The 20,535-nt window shown below is 40.6% G+C and overlaps 1 protein-coding gene across 1 annotated transcript in view; it reads left to right on the top strand.

The window, feature by feature from the left end:
* Positions 1 to 3,840: 3,840 nt before the first annotated feature.
* The window catches only part of C7H2orf74 (chromosome 7 C2orf74 homolog), a 29,378-nt gene continuing 12,683 nt past the window's right edge, over positions 3,841 to 20,535 (top strand). Inside the window, exon 1 of the mRNA XM_059407638.1 lies at positions 3,841 to 3,929. Coding sequence (XP_059263621.1) covers positions 3,841 to 3,929 — 89 coding nt within the window. The remainder of the gene's footprint in view (positions 3,930 to 20,535) is intronic.

Raw genomic sequence — 20,535 nt, 5'->3', positions numbered from 1 at the left:
GATGTTAAATGGGCAGAGCCATCATGAAAATTTCTAGAATATTTTCTCTGGTTACAATGTAAAGAAAGGACTGAAGAGTGACATGATTTGGAGGGATTCCATGAGGACACTGTTGGAATAAGTGTGAATGATGGGGAGGAATAGATTTGAGTTATGAGATATAATCTTGCAGGAGTTAATTGACCGGATTTGGGGGATAAGGTAGGAGAGAGAAAAGTAGAGCATGATGTACATTTTTTTCTGATAGATATGAGTGATTATAACATCATCGTGTATTTGTGTAGAGAAGAGTGATTAAGGCATCCCTTGCTATCCAAATTCAGGAACCAGAATCTCAAAATTTTTTAATCATTTCTTTGATATCCAAATTCCTGCTATTAGATAGTTGAAACTTAGAGACAAACAGATTTAGATACCACATTTTATTTGTTTGTTTTTATTTCCTACCTGAATCCAGGATCTGAAACTCAGGATTCAGGTAGTAGGAATATTTGTAGTGTATTTTTTTTCATTTTTGTTTTTAAAGAAGGTCTTTTATTTTATGCTGTTCCTTTTCATAGGTTTAATATTTTAGATAAAAAGAAATTCTATGTCTTGAGATATGAAGTTTATATTTCAATCAGTTGGTATTTAGAAGAGAGCTCCTGAGATATAGGGAACTAATGTATTCTTATGACAAAATTAAAGTTTTAAATATAAGTAGCTCTATTTTTCAGTATTATATTTTTTACATTGTGAATGTGTTAATAACCAAAGACATATAATTGCTATCAAGTGACCAGTTTGACAAAAATCTATTGTTTTTACAAAAACCAGTATGATCTTTAAAATACTCAAAACCACTCTAAGATTTCTGTGAAGAAGACAAAGAAAATTTGGTCTTTGGAGCAAAGCACTTTTAGGAGATATTTTAAATAAAATTTTCATCCATATTTACTTCAGGTATAATAAGGTTTTATCATTCTTTGACATATGTTACTGCCATACTTTTTCTCAAATTGGTATAAAATATCTGGAAATAGCCCCCCAAAAGGCAGTAATGATTCTCTACAATTCCAAGATAGTCTTTTCAGAGTCAGCAGTGGCAATATGTATCAAACATTAATGACTTTTTGAGATTCGTAAGGGTATTTCATAACGTTGAAGCCAAATGAAAACTGATAATATTTATACAGGGTTGAATAATGGGAAAAAAACCATTTTAAAGTTTTTCTCTCTAGGTAAGAACATCTTGAATCACTGAAGTTCTCTTCCTTAAAGCAAAAACACACGTGTTTTTTCACAGGCCATTTGGTGGTCTATCTAGTTTATAAATGTAGATTCCAGATAAGCTCATGCTTGCATGTTTGACTTCTGCTTCTTAACATTTTTTAAACACTCACTTCTCACAGCCCACACTCCTCTCAGCTGATACCCCTTCTCATTCTATTTTCTACTGACAAAAGATAGACTATTTCATCTCCTTCCACCATGTCTAAGATTTACCTACGCTTGCAGCCACCTTCTTTTCTCTTGTACCAAAGTTGACTAATCCCTCCTTTCTGCCCGGGATTGCTTTGTCTCTCACCTTCCTCGTTCTATCTACCAAATCACTCCTGAGGGAGTTCAGAACATGCCACCCCAAAACTTGCCATGTTGGCATATTATTGTGAGTTGAAGACCCTTGAGAAACAGCAGATACAGGAGATCTACCTTGATGTGCTAAATATAGGACATGAAATTCCCATGAGAAAGATGTCCTCCCTGTAACAGGGAAGAAACAAGCCTTAACACCAGAGACTGGGAATCGATGTTGACACACATCTGTACCAACTTACTAAAGTAATTCTTCTTCCACTGTTTTTGCCACCCCTCGCCCTTAGTCACTTTCTTACCATTTACTGCCCCTCGTCCAAACTCTTCTGTCTTGTCATTTCTTCACAAAGGTGTTCTTTGTTTGAAAGGTAGACAAACTTTCTGGTCTGATCACTTCTTCCCGTCTTCATTCCCTTGAGAAGGCCTTCATGATCATGTAAAAATAAAATTTGTGTGCCTTTCTCTTGCTAATCTGTTTTATGTCAGTTTAATTCGTAGGCCCAGCTGGAGATGCTAAAAGGCTAGAGGGGAATTTTTCCTCCCTTACACTCCCATCAGTATATAAACATGCTTAATCTCATACTTTAAAAGATCCTTCTCTTCATCCTACATTTACCCTTCAGCTACTATCCTATTTCTGTATCCTCCCTCACAGCAAAGCTTGAAAGAATAGTTCGTTAGCAGGAGTTCTCAAAGTCTGTTGCTCACTACACCCTAGAAGAATTTTTGTAAAGTTATGTACTTTCTTGGCACATTTTTAAATTAACATTTATATTTTTTATGTTGTTTAGTTAAAAAGCTGTAATTTCCAGAATATTGTAAATATTCGTAGTTTAAGTCACATCAATCTTTAAAATGTATCCAATAGATCTAAATACAATTTAATACTCATCATCCACTAAAAAAAGTCTTCTTTTACAGATTTTACATCTTTCCTTTTCTACTTTAACTCCTAGTTCTAGTTCATTTCCCTCACCAAAATTTATCCTGATGTGATATATTTTATGCTTCCAAGTCTTTTACTCATCACCCTATCATACTTTGCTGAAAAAAGACATTTGAAATTAAAATTTTTCCCATGACCATAAGTCTCTAAGAGTTAATGTCTTGTGGATTTATTTTAATATTAATATACAACTGATAAAAATCACATTGAAGTAAAAATTTATTGGAAATGCTATCTTAATGAAATGAATGGATTTTTTTTCAACTGGCTTTAACTTTTGCTGCTCAGAATGATGGGGCTCAAAATCAAAAATATTCTGGTTCTTCATTTTTATGTGATAAGCTCCTTCACATAGCTAAGTAGACAGAAGTAGAAGAGATTTTGTTATAGCAGTATTAGTTATTTCTTTGGACTCTTAATGCCAAAAAGTACATTGTGTTAACTATCATCAGATTATCATCTACAGACTGACAACTAGGTTCTCCTTCAATCTGGTTTAAAGCAAAGAATAAGAAAACACCAGGATTTCAAAATAATTTCTTGGAGTTACTGCTTTCCAAATTCAGTATCAGTGTTTTGCACTGTCCTGCTGCTTGTCATCACTGGATATATATATATATTTTTTAAAGGTTTTATTTATTTGACACAGAGAGAGAGAGAGATCACGAGAAGGCAGAGAGGCAGGCAGAGAGGAAGGGAAGCAGGCTCCCTGCTGAGCAGAGCACCTAATGCGAGCCTCGATTCCAGAACCCTGGGAGCATGACCTGAGCTCAAGGCAGAGGCTCTAACCCACTGTGCCACCCAGGCGCCCCATTCCCGGATATTTTGACACCCTGGGGCAATGTGTCATTGTTAGATGAAGAGGAAGAGAGGTGTGCCTTTCTTTTGTAGAACTGGAGAAAGGGGATGTAAAAACCGAGGTGGGAAAGAAGCTGTGCCCACAATGAGCATACCCTCAGGACAAGCATGTTTACAAGTCTTTAACCTAGTTTGAAGTCCACTTGACATACCTGCCTCTTCACTCTCTAATTATTTTTCACTCATAAAATCACCCTCATTGCACTTCTGTCTCTGCAACTCCAGCGAAAATACTTTCACAAAGGCCTTCAGCAGCGAAAGCCTTCAGCTCCGTCAGCTGGTTATGGGAAATCTCCGGGAACAGGGGTTAATGTGTGGGTTCACACGCTTGCACAACCGATTTCCTGTTAGGAAGCCCGTGAGGCACGGGCAGTTTGGAGCATGCACACACAATGTTTCCGTTAGGAATCAAGTGCACTTGAGCACACAGGTGTTAGAATTCAGGTGAGACTCTTAGCAACATGGGCTGCTGGGTCCTGGGTCCTGCTGAAGTGGTCACAGAAAGTTTGTGGGATCCCTCTTTGGCCGATTCCAAATTCGTGGATGAGAGGTTGGTGTATTCGTTCTTATGACTGGAATTTTAACATCTTTTTTTTTTTTAATATTTTGAGTCATTTTTCGGATATAAACATATTAAATATTCATTGTAAAATATTTCACAAATTGCAACCCAATAGAAGAATAGACTCGCAACCTAAAATTGTCAGGAGGCAATAATTAAGCAAAAGTGTTTATTTGGGATCAAAGAATTGTAAATTCAGGGTACACAGATTTCAGCCGCCACCAAAATATTGTCCCACTAGGGAGCAAAATAAATGGGTTTTTATTTTTTTATTACTTTTTATTTGTATAGTTGATGCACAATGTTGCATTAGTTTTCAGGTAAATACCTAGTGATCTGACAAGTCTATACTTTATCCCATGCTCACCACAAGTATAGCTGCCATTCATTACCAAAAGTCAGGGGTTTTTAAAGACAAAAAGCAGGAAGCGTGGGTGGCTCAGTTAAGCATCTGCCTGCAGATGATCTCAGGGTAGTACTTCTCCCTCTCCCACTTGCCCTGCTTGTGTTCCCTCTCTTACTGTGCCTCACTTTGTTAAATAAATAAATAAATATTGTGTTAAAAAAAAAAAAAAGACAAAGGGATGCTTGCATAGGTTGTTTACAAAGAATTTTGATTGGGTTGGCAGTAGAAAACTAATCTTGGCTAAAGGTAATTGGTTACTAAGGCTATCATTAAGCAAAAGTCTATCAGTGTAGCAAGTTGCAGGTGTTGGTGCCTAGTCCTTGAAGTACTTGCGACTTGGCCCAGTTAAGAAAATGCATGGTTCCACCCCACCTTGAGGATGTGCATAAGGTCCACTCCTTAATGGCCTCCTGACTCTATTTATAAACCCCTTGACATAAGTGACTGTTTTATTTCACCTTTCACAAGACAAAGAACTGGGAAACAAAGAGTCAACAGAAAAATAAATAGACTTTAAACATGCAAAAAGATGCCCAGGGTTAATTGTAATGAGAGAAAACAAATCGGAACTACACTGAGATAATGTATTTTACTTATTGGATTGGCAAACAATGAAACATTTGGCAATATGCTCTGTAGAGGAAGATGTGGGGAAATGGATTTTCTAGTGCTGAGAGTGTCGCAATCCTCTTGTGTGATCAAAACCACCAGCGAATTTTACACTGATCCGACAATCCCACTCTGGAGAATTTTTCCTATAGATACACTTGGTTACATATGAAATGATGTCTGAAGTTGTTGACTGCAAAAAATTGGAAACTACCCAAGAGTCCATCAGAGGACTGATTTTAAAAAAAGAAAATCGATGATACAGTTGTCCAAGGAAGAATTCACTGAAAATTAACAGACTTTTATTTCGGCAATTAGAATTGCAATTCCAGAAACACAAGTCAGGTTGAAGCCTGAATAGCGTTCTGAGAAAAATAAAGAGGGGACAGAGTTATAAGGTGAAAGGTCTTGAGTGCACTCACTTAGTTCCTCTCTGCAAAACAGGGATTAAAACTAGGTTAACTGGGATTGGTTGGGTTGAAATGCAAATAAGAGACTGAAACTTATTAAACTGGACTGTCTTCTTTCTAACTGAAGAACTTGGCAGACCCAGTTCCTGTGGTCCAGGTTGAAGGCCATAACTGCTGACTTGAAAAGTTCAAAAAGTTCAGTTTCCGGGGCACCTGGGTGGCTCAGTGGGTTAAGCCTCTGCCTTCAGCTCAGGTCATGATCTCAGGGTCCTGAGATCCAGTCCCACTTCAAGTTCTCTGCTCCACAGGGAGCCTGCTTCCTCCTCTCTCTCTCTCTCTGCTTGCCTCTCTGTCCATTTGTGATCTCTCTTTGTCAAATAAATAAAATCTTTAAATAAAAAACAAAAAACAAAACAAAACAAAAAAACAAAGTTCAGTTTCCTTCAACGAGTGCATAAATTCCTCCTCCCACATGGCCCCCTGACTGTTTTTTGAAAAAGACTCTCATAGTTAGACTTGCTTGCCGCTTTTTGAAATCTCCTTTTATAGTACTTGTGCACAATGGAGTATTATGAAGCAGTGAAAAAAAAAAGGCCGTTCCCTGTGTAGTGCAGTGGAAAGCTCTCCAGGATCTCTTGCTAAGTGAAAGCAGCCGAGGTATAAGGAAAGGGGAATAAGATTTAATGATCTTTTCTTGTTTCCCATAAATTCTGTAAAGATACAAAAGAAACTCATAGTGTCCTGTGAGTTGGAGGGAAGGACAGAGATTCCCCAAAGGCTAAGAGACTTCTCAGTGTGTACATTATAATGTATGGCTTTTTAAACCATATGAATGTTATCCATTACAAACAAAAATAAAGCCACAAAAACTTTTTTAATTTCAGAAATATGCAATATAAAAAAATGAAAGATCACCTATAATTTCATCTCCTAAAGGTGACTGCTATTAACATGTGGATGTTCTTTCAACATCTTAACTTGCTTTTAAAATTTAATTTTGATTTATGTTATTCTCTTGCTTCTGAAATAAGGAGGACAAGTTTTTGGTTTTTTTTTAAACCATGTGCTCTTAGTCTGCTATAATTATATTTTTAAATTTATTTACTATGTGTATTTGGATGCCTTCTTTTGTGAAATGTCCATTCAGGTCTTTTGCCTGTTTATGTTGGGTTTTCTTCTTACTGATTTACAGGAGTTCTTTTTTTTTTTTTTTTTTTTTTTTTTAAAGATTTTATTTATTTGACAGACTGAGATCACAAGTAGGCAGAGAGGCAGGCAGAGAGAGAGGAGGAAGCAGGCTCCCCGCTGAGCAGAGAGCCCGATGCGGGGCTCGATCCCAGGACCCTGGGATCACGACCTGAGCCGAAGGCAGAGGCTTTAACCCACTGAGCCACCCAGGCGCCCCTACAGGAGTTCTTTATAAATTTTGAATGTATGTCCTTTGTATACGAACACTCTTTGGCTTGCCTTTTCACATTAGTGGTATATTTTGTTTTGTTTTTTAAAGATTTTATTTATTTATTTGACAGTCAGAGATCACAAGTAGGCAGAGAGACAGGCAGAGAGAGAGGGGGAAGCAGGCTCCCTGCTGAGCAGAGAGCTGGACGTGGGGCTCCATCCCAGGACCCTGAGATCATGACCCAAGCCGAAGACAGAGGCTTTAACCCACTGAGTCACCCAGGGCCCCCAATGGTATGTTTTGAAGAACATAAGGTCTTAATGTGGTTCAGTTATCAATTTTTTTTCAGTTATCAGTTTTTTAAAAAATTATAGAGATAATTTGAATCTTAACCTAATGTTCTTTTCCTCCAGAGAGAATGGGTATTTGCTTCTGACAGATGGCTGGCACTACTCTCAATCTCAGAGCAACTTAATCCATTCACAAATTGAGATAATTCAGAATTGGGCTTTAGTGTCTGTCTATTCAACCCGACTCCTACTAGAGTGTGACCTTTCAGATCCCAATGCAAAGCCTGAGGATTGGCCCTGAATTCACAGTTCCCTAGCTTCATGAGTCTGTTCATAGCTCTATTCATCTACTCTGCTGCATCTCCTGAAATTACAAGTTTGGCAGAGCCCCAAATACTGGGCTCAGCTAACTGTATTCCTACGTTCTGTTTCTCCTGGATCTGGGCACATAATTCTTCATGGCCTTATTTACTCTCCTATGCTTTAAAACAGATACTTTAAAATACCTTATTTAGCTTTTCTAGTTGTGCTCTAGAAAAACTGGTCCAAATAGCCTGTTCTGCAGAACTTTTTTAGAACTTAAAAAAAAAAAAAAAAAAAAAACAAGAATGTTTTGAGACTTCTTTAACGAAAAAAAAGGCCTTTAGTTTTGTTTCTTTTTGTTTGTGTTTTGAAAGGAAGATGATGTCTTAGAGCTGTATCAATATGGTGAGTTTTTAAATAATTTAAAATATTTTACAGCTGATTTTCAGGCAGACTTTCTGTTGTTCTTTAAATGAGAAGCTTTTAGGTTTTATGGGTTGTGTTGAGGTCAGGAATGTCGAAATTAGGGTTGGAAGTGGTAGGGAACTAGACTATGTTGGGTTGAAAGAGCCTGTTTTGACAGCAGGATATCTCTTTCCTACTGACATTTCTCTGCCTTCATCTCTGGCTCTCAGTAGTCTTTCATGCAGTTGACCGTTCATTCCTACAGCATTTTCTCTGAGACCATATTCTCCTGCTCCTCCTCCTCTCGTATTCTTGACCCCAGTCTATTCTGCTGACCAGTTTTCCTTTTCCCAGCCTCTGCTTCCCCAGAGCTTAATCCTGGGGTCTCTCCTTATCTAGATTATTTTCCTAATTGATCTCGTGCAGACCCATGGCATTAAAATATTTTCTGTGCAGAAAAATCTCAAATTTATATCTCCAGGTGAGAACTTTTCACAGAGATCCAGACTCATCTACCTCATTTTCTCCTTTTTTCTTTTAATTTGAAAATTTAAGTAAGCTTTGCCTACAGTAAAGTGTACAAATCTTAAACGTACAACTCAATGAATTTTACATTTGTATACAACCACCAAAAGACCTACATATAAGGCATTTCTATCACTGTAGAAAGCTTCATGTAGCCTGTCCTTAAGTATACTCTTCTTAGAGTTCTTTACTGTTCTTACTGCTATTTTACCTGTTCGTGAACTTCACATGAGTGGAATCGTACAGTGTATCTTTTACTCTTTTTCATTCAATGAAATTTTTGAAAATTTATATGTGTTGCTCTGTATATCAGGAATGTATCCTTTTTTTCTTTAAAGTGGTCTCCCTGTCCAGCGTGGGACTCAACACAGGGCCCAAGCTCATGACCCTGAGATCAAGACCTGAAGTGATATTGAGTTGGATACTTAACTGACTGAGTCACCCAGGTGCCCCAGGAATTCTTTTTTATTGCTGCATAGTATTTTACCGTGTGACTGTTTCCGTTTATTTTCCAGTTGTTAGATATGCCCCCCAGCTTTTTATTATCATAAATAGAGTTGCAATTCTATGAACAATTTTGTACATTTTTGTGTGTATGTAATATACTTATTTCTCTTTATCCTGCCATGTGCTTAGGAGATCTGACTGAATGGCTTATATAATACAGCACGCTGAGAAACAGTGACTTTGACTCTGTGTTCCTCCAAGTTCTTCAATCCAGTAAAGTTTTGAAAAACTGACACCTAAAATGAAGGGGTACAAATATGTGACGATAACTGAAATCATCAGCAATAAAGAACTTGATAGGATGTTTAAATTTTCCAGTCCTAAGCAAATTTTCAAGAGGTCTTGTTTGTCCAATTGTATTGACTTCCTGTCCCTGTGATTTTCTTTATTCGGGGTACTTACAAATCATGAGCAGCTTCTGGAACGGGGCAAGAGACGTGTGTATACAAACATTTGTTCTGTTGATGCATCGTGCAGTGGCTGAGATGCTCTCAAGCCACAGACTCAGTGCCTTTTTTTTTTTTTTTTAAATTATTTCAGCCCTTCTCCAAATGATGTCACTCTTCTCCCTAACCACCTTGCCGCTCAGAGTGTGGTCCTCACACCACAGAGCATCAGTGTCATCTGGGAGCGCTAGTTGTTCCATGTTGTCTTGTAATGAATTATCCCACTATTTCCCAGTGTAAAATGGCATGCATAGTACTATGTCACTGTTTCTGAAGGGCAGGATACTGGGCACGGCTTCACTGGGTCCTCTCCTTTGTAGCGTCTCACAAGGCCTCAGTCAAGGTGTCAGCCTTAGGTCTGTGATGTTGTCTGAAGGCGTGACTGTCATCAGTTATGAGAACAGCCTGGTCCAACGGGAGGAGTGCTAAATTATTTACCTGCGTGATCACCACAGTGGCTGGCACCCTAATCCAGGCCATCATCTCTCAACAGCTTCCAGCGTCCTCTTTTCCTGATGATGGTCTAATTTCCCATAGTGATCAGAATAATCCTTTACAAAACCTAAAGATCTGAGCACATCATATCCACATAAAACTGTCCCAAGACTTCGCACTATCTAGAATAAACTAAGTTGCTATAGGACTTATAAAGTCCTGTACGATCTGGCTTCTACTTGTACTCCAGCTCAGACTGTTCATCCCCTTGATTGCTACATGCCAGGTATACTGGCCTTCTCTGGGGTCCTAGAATGTGCCCAGCTCGGTTTCTGCCGGGGGAGGGGCTGTGCAGCTGCTCTTTTTTCTGTCCCCATCTCTTCTAGTAGTGGATCGTCTTCATTCAGATTCTGGGAGGGCAAGTAAGCTCCGTTCTTTTTTTTCTTTTTTTAAGACTTTATTTATTTGACAGAAATCACAAGTAGGCAGAGAGTCAGGCAGAGGGAGAGGAAGGGAAGCAGGCTCCCCGCTGAGCAGAGAGCCCGATGTGGGGCTTGATCCCAGGACCCTGGGATCATGACCTGAGCCGAAGGCAGAGGCTTTAACCCACTGAGCCACCCAGGTGCCCCTAGTAAGCTCCATTCTTAATCTCTATCATTTTATTTTCTTTATAGTATTACCCAAGATCTGAAACTCATGTTTATTGGTTATAGGATGTTACAAATGGGTTCTGACTTGGAATTTCAGCAGAGACTCCAAAGACAAATCTGATGTGGGAGATAACAAGTACTCCTAGGACCCCCCCACACAAGTAAGAGATGGAGAAGCTGGCCCTTTCTGCATCAGCAGTCACCCACCTTTAACCTATAAACGAGTTCTGAATGATTCTGGAGAGAGGATTTCCCAGGACACAGTTATCAGTATGTTCTGCATTTATGCCTCTCTTGTGGTGGGGAGGGAAGCACTAAACTAACCCCTCTTTGAAGGATACTTCTTTATTTTTTTAAAGATTTTATTTGTTTATTTTAGAAATAGCACAAGCAGAGGGGGGTCAGAGAGAGAGGAAGAGAACCTCAGGCGGACTCTGGGCTGAGCACAGAGGCCAACTGCAGGGCTTGATCTTACAACCCTGAGATCGTGTTCTGAGCTGAAACCAAGAATCAGACATTCAACCGAATGAGCCACCCGTCTGAGTCATGAGAAGTGGGTGGGTATCAGGGAAGCCTGCTTGGAGAACATGAGATGAATGATGAGATACGATTGGTAGTTCAGGCTGGAACAACCAGAGTACAGAAATGTGTGCAGCAGAGGACAGTGCAGCAGGGCAGAGAAAGCTAAGCAGCATGATGAAAAACAAAGCTGGTGAAAGGAAACTCCAAAGGCGGAGACTAGAACTTTTTTTTTTTTCTTAAAGAAAAATGCCCCGGAGACTAGAACTCAGTTAGTAGGAGGCTTAGGTAGCAGGTGATGGGGAGCCACTGAAGGGTTTAGACCAAGACTGGCATTACAAGAATTGTATTTGACCAAGGAACTTTGATGGTAAATGGTGAGTTGGAGAGAAGCAAATTCAGAAGCAAGACCAGCCAGGCCGCTCCCGTGATCATCTAGGCAGGATTAATGCCATCCTGGTAAACCTGGGGGCAGAGATAGAAAGGAGGAATGGTTTGGAGAAAGATGGCTTTGTCATTCAGCTGGATTTGGTCATTGATAAGATGGGGAGAGAAGGAGTCTGTGCTGACTTAGAGATTTCTGACTCAGGGGACTGAGGACTGAGTGGATAATGAAACTCTGAACTCAGGGGCAAGACATGCTTGTTAGATAAGACAGAGTTCAGTTTTGGACTAGTAGGGAACATTTTAGCATTTTTCAAAAATATTTTTTTATTCATTTGTGAGAGCATGAGCCAAGGGAAGAGTCAGAGGAATAAGGAGAAGCAGGATCCCCTCAGAGCAGGGAGTACAATGCCGGGCTCAATCCCAGGACTCTGGGATGGTGACCTGAGCCAAACGCAGATGCTTAACCATCTGAGCTACCCAGGCACCCCCATTTTAGCATTTACTATCCTTTTCCTTCATTTTTCACCATTGTATCCACCTCCTTTTAGGTAAATTTTTATATAGTATATTAATCCTCTAGTGAAACATCTGACAGTTTCCATAAGTCAAGGCATGACCATACCCTTAGTCCTTCTTTGTTGCTAGCTCCAACGTTAGTTTTTATATTCCCTGACTTTCTTCATCTATTCCTTTTTTTTTTTTTTAATTTTGTTTATATATTTATTTGAGAGAGGGAGAGAACGCAAGTAGGGAGAGGGGCAGAGGGACAGGAGAGAGGGAATCCCAATCCTATTGGCATAGAGAATCCTATGCCAAGCCTGGAGCCTGACATGGGACTTGATCCCATGATCCTGAGATCATGACCCAAGCCTAAATCAAGAGTCAGACGCTCAACTGACTAAGCCACCTAGGTGGCCCTTTTTCCATCTTTTGAAAATAAAAGTGAAAAATAATATTTTATTTTATTTTTTAATTTTCTTTTCTCTTTTTATTTTAAGATTTATTTATTTGACAGAGGTCACATGTAGGGAGAGAGGCAGGCAGAGAGGGGGAAGCAGGCTCCCCGCTAAGCAGAGCGCCCAATGTGGGGCTCAATCCCAGGACCCTGAGATCATGACCTCAGCCGAAGGCAGAGGCTTAACCCACTGAGCCACCCAGGCACCCCGAATATTTTTTTTTAAGACAATGTGGAACCTAGTGTGAGACTTGAACTCATGACTTGAGCTGAGATCAAGAATTAGATGCTTAACTGACTGAGCCCCCCAGGTGCCCCACCCCATTTGTTCTTGTAAATAGATTGAGCTGGAATAGAGCAATGTTACTTACAAAATCTTTTTATTCTCTGCAAGAAATTAGTCCTTCTCAGACAGGACTTGTCTTGGTCAAAATGACCAAGTCTGTTGTAGACATCTTTGGAGCATCCATGTCCCAGAGAGCAAATAAGTGTCAATCTTCTATTTTTCCTTAAAGATTTTTTTTTTTATTTATTTGTCCGAGAGAGAGAGGGAGCACAAGCAGGGGAGAGGGGCAGAAGGAGAAGCAGACTCCCCACTGAGCAAGGAGCCCAATGTGGGGCTTGATCCCAGGACCTTGGGATCATGACCTGGACCAAAGGCAGACACTTAACTGACTGAGCCACATAGGTGTCCCAGGTGCAAGTCTACTAAACAGTCCTCTCCCTTAACTGACAATGATCCAGTGAACTTGAAGGGGTCCATAGCAAAAGGGATACTGAGGAAGGAATCAGAGCGAGAAGAAAAAATACAGCATAATTTCACAGTTGGTCCCACCCCTGGAAACAACCACTGTGAATGTGATGAATTATAAAGATAAGGAAATCAGTCCACCCATAAGCCAAAAAATCAACAAACTCTTGTCACATATTTAGTTAAAAATTTTAAGTGTTCTTAGTGTATTACTCCTTTGAGCAAACATGATCCCTGTACAAATCTTCAATGTGATACTTCCCTTTGTCTGGATAAATACTATGAATTTCCTTCTTTTCTTTTTTTTTTTTTTTTTAATTTTTTTCAGTGTTCCAAAATTTATTGTTTATGTACCACAGCCAGGCTCACCTAACCCCCATCCCCCTCCCCCCCAAAACCCTCAGTTTGTTCCTCAGAGTCCACAGTCTCTCATGGTTTGTCTCCCCGTTCCATTTCCCCCAACTCACTTCTCTATCTCCTAATGTCTTTCATGTTATTCCTTATGCTCCACAAGTGAAACCATATGATAATTGAGTTTCTCTGCTTGACTTATTTCACTCAGCATAATCTCTTCCCGTCCCGTCCATGTTGATGCAAAAGTTGGGTATTCATCCTTTCTGATGGAGGCATAATACTCCACTATATATATGGACCACATCTTCTTTATCCATTCGTCCGTTGAAGGGCATCTTGGTTCTTTCCACAGTTTGGCAACTGTGGCCATTGCTGCTATGTGAGTTCCCTTCTTTTCAAATATATATTTGATCTCCCTTCAAATATATTTTATTAGAATCCTCTTTTCAAGTAGCTTTCTATAAATTTTGCTTACTTTTGATAAGGTCCACCTCCCCCACCCCTGCTAAGCCTCAGGATATGATATATTCCCTCTCTGACTGCCAAGAGACTCCCTCCACCCTTGTTCCCAAGGCAGATCTTTTTTTTTTTAATTTTTTAAAAAAGATTTAATTTATTTATTTGACAGATAGAGATCACTAGTAGGCAGAGAGGCAGGCAGAGAGAGAGGAGGAAGCAGGCCCCCTGCCAAGCAGAGAGCCATGAGGGACTCCATTCCAGGACCCTGAGATCATGACCTGAGCAGAAGGCAGAGGCTTCAACCCACTGAGCCACCCAGACGCCCCACCCCCCAGGCAGATCTTAAAGGGGATTTTGCATATACTCAGATGTATAAGCAAGCCTGTAATTCTGATATGTTAAGAAGTGGGTTTTGGTAGTTATTACCTTTTATGATTCCCTGAGTTGTGTTAAATCAGCTAAGGCGTTGTTCTGTTTCACTTGGCAGAAGAGGCTGGCACTTTAGTCTGAGAGTTTGTGTCCATCCAAAATTCCTATGTTAAAGTCCTAACCCCTGGGGTATGCTCTTAAGAGGTGGGGCCTGTGGGTGATTAGGTGAGGTGGTCAGAGCTTTCATGAATAGGAAGCCAAAGAGGGCTGCCCTTAAAAAAAGAAGCCCAAGAGGCTCTCCCTCCCTCCTCCTGTTGTGTGAGAGCATAGCAAAATGACAGCTGTCTCTGAACCAGGAAGAGGGCCCTCACCGTTTAATCTGCAGGTGCCATGATCTGGGACTTCTAGAACTATGAGCAATAAGTGTCTATTGTTTATAAGATACGATATTTCTGTTAAAGCATCCCAAACAGATGAAGACCGCTGGGATCACTCATTTGGGCTGGAATTTCTAAGATGGCCTTATTCACATGTTTAGTGCCTCACGGGAGCTGGACCTCTCTTGCTGCAAGGCAAGGCTCCTTCCCTGGTGCTGCAGGCTTCAAGAGCGGAGAAGCAGAGGCCAAGAGGCCTCTAAAGGGCTAGGCCACAATTGGCACAGCATTTCTTCTGTTCCATCCTATTGGTCAGAGTAAGTCACTGGCCAGCTAAGGTTCGAGGGCAGGAGTGGCATGTCTGGACATAATCTACCACAGTAAGAAAAGTGGGGGAGGCAGATTTTTGCTTTCAAAATTTAGCTGAGGTATTTGCCTTTAAAGATGAACAAAATGCCATTTAAGAAACTACTAACCTTGGAAAATTAAGGGTAAAGAGATTTGAAATCATTTTTTGAGTAATTTTATACCTGAGAGGAAAGAAATTGCTGACCGGCCATCTTAAGGTGGAGGAGAGAAAAGAGGGAGGGTTATAATTTCTGAAAGAAAGGTTTAGCAATGCATTTCTCTTGAACACACAGAGAAGGGAGAGTGTTCCTCATCTGAGTACTTACTAAGGAATGGAATTCAAATTCTGACAAACATTGTCCTCAGTGTGTTGGCTCCCCTGCCTCTCCCTCCAGCACAGGGAGGGTGGGAGTCCAAGAAGCTGTGATCACAGCCTTTCCTGTCCAAATCAAGTCCCCAAACAGCTCTGTGTAAGGCGTTACCAAAGGCTTGGGGGTAACTAGAGAGAATGATGTATGATGGGGGGACCCTCAAACTGGATGCTAAGTGTGATGGGTCCCCAAGCCCAAGGAAAAGAAAAAAAAAACCCTTCTACAGGGGTCCTAATATTTCTTGTCTCGAAATCCACCTTCTACCCCCTCCTCTCCAAGAAAGCACTCCTTTTTTAATCCTTCCCAGTGGGTATCTTCACACATAAACACACACTCACACACACACACACACACACACACACACACACACACACATCCAGCTGTCTCCATGTTGCTAAGAAATGGAGCCTTCACAGACAATAAGCTTGCTGCTCTCAGCTACTCAGAGAACCAGAAGGTGTTAAATTACCACCTTCTTTTGCCCAATTAAACCCGATTCTGTTTTTAAAATTTTTAAAAAGTAATCTCTACAGCCAACATGGGGCTCAAACTCACAACCCTTTGATCAAGAGTCACACGCTTCACTCACTGAGCCAACCACATGCCCCCATATTAAATTCTTAATAGCAATATCAACAAAATTATTGAGCACTTGCCTTGTGTCAGATGCCACTCCAAGCATATAAATATTAGTGCACTTAAATCTCACAACAGTCCTATGGGAACAGTTATTATCCCCATCCTTGATGTGAGGGCAGTGAAGCACAGAGAGGTTAGGTAACTTATCCAAGGTCACACAGTACCACACTCAGAAAAGGTACTGTGTGCCTTTTTCCCTGTAGAAAAGCAGGGATTCACAACCCGGTACTTCCCAGAGCTCACATTCCTGAACCTGAACAGTGCAGCCTCTCTTTTGTATGGCTTCCTCTCCTACCACCTTCTCCATAAGGAAGGTGGATAAGGATGATAGAATAAAGGGCAATTTTTTTTACCTTTTTAAAATACAATTTTTTTGGTAACTGATATATATTTCCTTGGTAATTTTTTTAGAAGGCACCCCCCATCTTTCTTGCTGTATTCAGCTCCCTAACATCCTGGGACCAACGTGAGCATCGACGGGCTTTATATATAACTTGAAAACATTGCTTCAGATACAAAGCCTATCCATAACATTCAGTTTTTTTTTTTTTTTTTTTTTTAAGATTCTAATTTATTTAACAGGCAGAGATCACAAGTAGGCAGAGAGGCAGGCAGAGAGAAGTGGGGGGGAAGCAGACTCCCCACTGAGCAGAGAGCCCAATGTGGGGCTTGATCTTAGAACCCTGAGATCATGACCTGCACTGAAGGCAGAGGCTTAACCCACTGAGCCACCCAGGTGCCCCCACAACATTCAGTTTTATTGGATACCCTTGTGTAGAACGAAAATGTCTCTCCTCCAGCTTTAAGTATGGCACTTGAATCTGCATTAATCAAGGACAAATTTCTTCAGGGGGAATGAGTGTGATTTTCTCTGGGACAGGAAGTAATTTCACCAATATGTAGGTGTGTGGAGGTCTCAGGGCCATAGGTACATCGTGTCATGGTTTCCATAGTCCTAGGTGCTATGATAATGCTTCCCACAGCCCTCGCATGTGACAGAGCTCAATTTCACAGCTGCCTGGGGAGCCTATGAAAGTATCTATGAAAGGTTCCTTGAGAACTAAAAAAAGAAAGATGAAACAAACCTTTAGTCCTTCCATCTATCTTAGCACCTGTGAGGCTAAGATAGCCTCCCTTGTCCAAAGTAAAGCATGTACAACTGATTCCTGGAAATAGGGGCCCATGGACTTGATGGCCAAGTGGTTGGGTTTTCCAATGGGGCAGCCCAAAAGAAGGATCTAAAGGTTAATTTTCACGAAGGCAGGTTTAGGTCACTGGATGAAGTGGTTTAGTCTAGGCCCTCAGGTCAGAGTTGGAGGTGGTGTGCCTTCCTAATACTAAGTTGGAGATAGTGGTTGGGTTGCCCCATACTAGGTCCCGCCAGGGATCCCAGGAAGAAAGCTATAACAAGTTGTGGACATTCTCCTTAGGGGCAGGTGTTAAGGGTAGATTAAGTTGTCATTTGGGGATAGCTCTTAATTCTGCCAAGAGTGAAAAAACTAAAACATACCCATATTCCTTTGACCTATGTTCTGGGCCCCAGGAAACCCATCATTATATATAATACCCAGTGCTTATTACATCACATGCCTTCCTTAATGCCCATACCCCAATTACCCCATCCCTCCACCCACCACCCCTCAGCAACCCTCCATTTGTTCTGTATAGTTGAGAGTCACTTATGGTTTGTCTCCCTCTCTGTTTTCATCTTATTTTTTCTTCACTTCCCCTATGTTCGTCTGTTTTGTTTCTTAAATTCCACATATGAGTGAAATCAAATGGTATTTTTCTTTCTCTGATTGACCTATTTCTCTTAATACTCTCTAGCTCCATTGGTTATCCTAACATATTAAAGGTACCTCCAAGAAGAGCATAACTGACTTTAAATACATAAAGTCACATTCATAAGAACACTAGTTCTTGAAGTACCTTATTGAATTTTACAATAAAAAAGAGCCATGGTGAGTCACATACTGAAAGGATCCACTTGTGATGTTGACAGGGAAAAGGGACCCACCCAGAGAGAACCACTTTGAAACGGGCTATTTACTATATAGGATTTTGTTGGTCCTCCCTCCACATGTTCCCTCACCCAAGCTGTGCTCTTGGTTCTGTTATGTGAAGTCAGTCAGGTGTGGCCACAGAAGGAAACAGAGAGAGGAAAACAAAGTTTATTATACTCAAAAGTCCTAGAGACTTGGAAGGCAGAGTACAGCAGGGTCACTCTTGCACCAGTGCTGGGCAAGAGTGAGCAGAGAGCTGTGACAGATACAAAGCCATTATTCAAGAGTTTGCAGGAGAAACAAGGCAAGGCAGAGCAAACAGTTTAGGATTGGCTAATTTGAATAAGTTCTCTGGGCTCTAAGCTACAGGGGTGCTCTCTCATTGCCTAGTGCCTGGCCCTGGGATGGTTAAGGTAGAGGAATATTGCCTTTTGGGGCGCACGGGCCAGATAGAGGATGCGTGGCTCTGGATTGGTTAGTTTGTGAATCAAAGGCATGCTCTCAGCTGAGCATGCTATCTCCAAGAATTGCCTAGCCCCAGGATGGGTAGTGTCCCCAGCCAGAAAGATTGTTAAGATAGCAAAACATTATAGTATACAGAAAATTTAAAATATAATCAACACAGATTATTGCTACATAACAAATGATCCCAAATATAGCAGCTTAATGTAAGCATTGTCTTGTAGTTTCTGTGAGTCAGGATTTCAGGAATGGTTTAGCTTGGAGATTCTGGGTCAGGGTCTGTCTTGAGGTCGCAGTCAAGGTGTTGGTCTACAGTAATCTGAAGAGTCGGTTGGTTGGAGGAAGATCGGTGTCTAAGCCTACTCACAGGATTATCAGCATTATCCTTGCTAATGACTGAAAGCAAGATTCAGTTCCTTATCACATGCCCCCATCCATAGGCTGCTTCAATATCCTCACCACATGGCAGCAGGCTTCCCCCAAAGTAGGTGAACCAAGAGAAAAGGCAAAGAGGAAGTCGTAATGCATTTTATCACCTATTTTCAGAGCTCACAGGTCTTCACTTCTGGTGCATTTTTTTTTTAAATAGTATTTTATTTATTTATTTGACAGAGATCACAAGTGGCCAGAGAGGCAGAGAGAAAGGAGGAAGCAGGCTCCCCGCAGAGCAGAGAGCCTGATGTGGGGCTCGATCCCAGGACCCTGGGATCATGACCTGAGCCGAAGGCAGAGGCTTAACCCACTGAGCCACCCAGGCGCCCCCTTCTGGCGCATTTTATTTGCTGGAAGTGATTTACTAAGCTACATCCACGTTCAAGGAGAAGGAAGGAGTATGGAAGAAGTAAAAACAAAGTCCAAGACCAACTTGATCTCCACAAAATCAGCCCAAGGGCATTTTAATGAGAGCCATACTGTCCTAGTTTGCCCCAGATCCAATGATTCAGTCTTTTGAAGACCTTGAATTTTGGACCATGAACTTTTTCCATTTGTGGATCAGAGATCTAGGATTAGGGCGTGAATCGAGATGAATCTGGTTTGGGGTCTGCACAAAGTAGAGGCTCCCAAGTAACCCAGGATAAAGTTTCAGAAAGCTGTGCTTTAAAGGCTAGGGGTACAATGAAAGGGCATCTAGATGGGCTGGGACATGAGGGATTAGGGTGCTATCAACCCCTCATTTGTAGAGTGGGCTTTCTCCTTAGAGCTACCCCTATAAGACTGGCTGTGCTGTTTATCAGACATTACCAAACAGCACTGTACATAAAGGAAAAATATAAATGAGACAAGAGGAGGAAAAGGATTTTAAATGTTTGAGTAAATCAACAATGGGAAGGTAGAAGATGTGGAATTAAAAAACATATGTGCCTTTAATTTAAAGAAAATTCGGAATAAAAAACATGTCTGCTCAAATTCCAGTAGTGGATCATCCTAAAATATACCTGAGCAGTGCTCCCCAAAACTGTTAAGTTGATCAAAAACAACAAAAGTCTGAGAAACTGTCACAGCCATGAGGAGTCTAAGGAAACACGACAACTAACTGTAATGTAGTATCCTAGATGGAATCCTAGACTATAAAAAGACATTAGATAAAAACTAGGAAAAACTAAGATAGATTAAAAACTAGGGAAATCTGAGTAAACTACAGGCTTTAGTTCATAATAATGCATCAATAGTAGTTCATTAATAGTTATAAATGTGAGCCTCTGCCTTCGGCTCAGGTCATGATCTCAGGGTCCTGGGATCAAGCCCCACATTGGGCTCTCTGCTCAGCGGGGAGCCTGCTTCCCCCCCCCACTTCCTGTCTCTCTGCCTACTGTGATCTCTATCAAATAAATAAAATCTTAAAAAAAAAAGTTACAAATGTACCATACCAATGTAACATGTTAATAATAAACCAGGTAAGAGTTGTATGAGAATTCTCTGTACTACCTTCTCAATTTTTCTGTAAATCTAAAAAATGTTCTAAGAAAGTTTACTAGAACCAATATGTGTTTTTGCCCAATTCTGACTAAAATATTACAGAGGGGAAAACATCTCTCTGAGCATTTGCTTATCAGTGATGTGCCATGAATATTTTTACTTAGAACTTAAAAAGGTAACAAAAATTAAAAGTGATTTGTCAAGTTAAATAAGTTCCTAATAAATTAGATTGCTAAATGGAAGAGTTGTGATTCTGGGGTTTCTTTTAATTCAAATATAGAGTATTACCTAAAGACTCTTG

This window comes from Mustela nigripes, chromosome 7, assembly GCF_022355385.1.
Source record: "Mustela nigripes isolate SB6536 chromosome 7, MUSNIG.SB6536, whole genome shotgun sequence".
Lineage (NCBI taxonomy): Eukaryota > Metazoa > Chordata > Mammalia > Carnivora > Mustelidae > Mustela > Mustela nigripes.
Note: the sequence above shows the minus strand (reverse complement) of the source record. Positions and strands in the feature narration are given on the sequence as shown.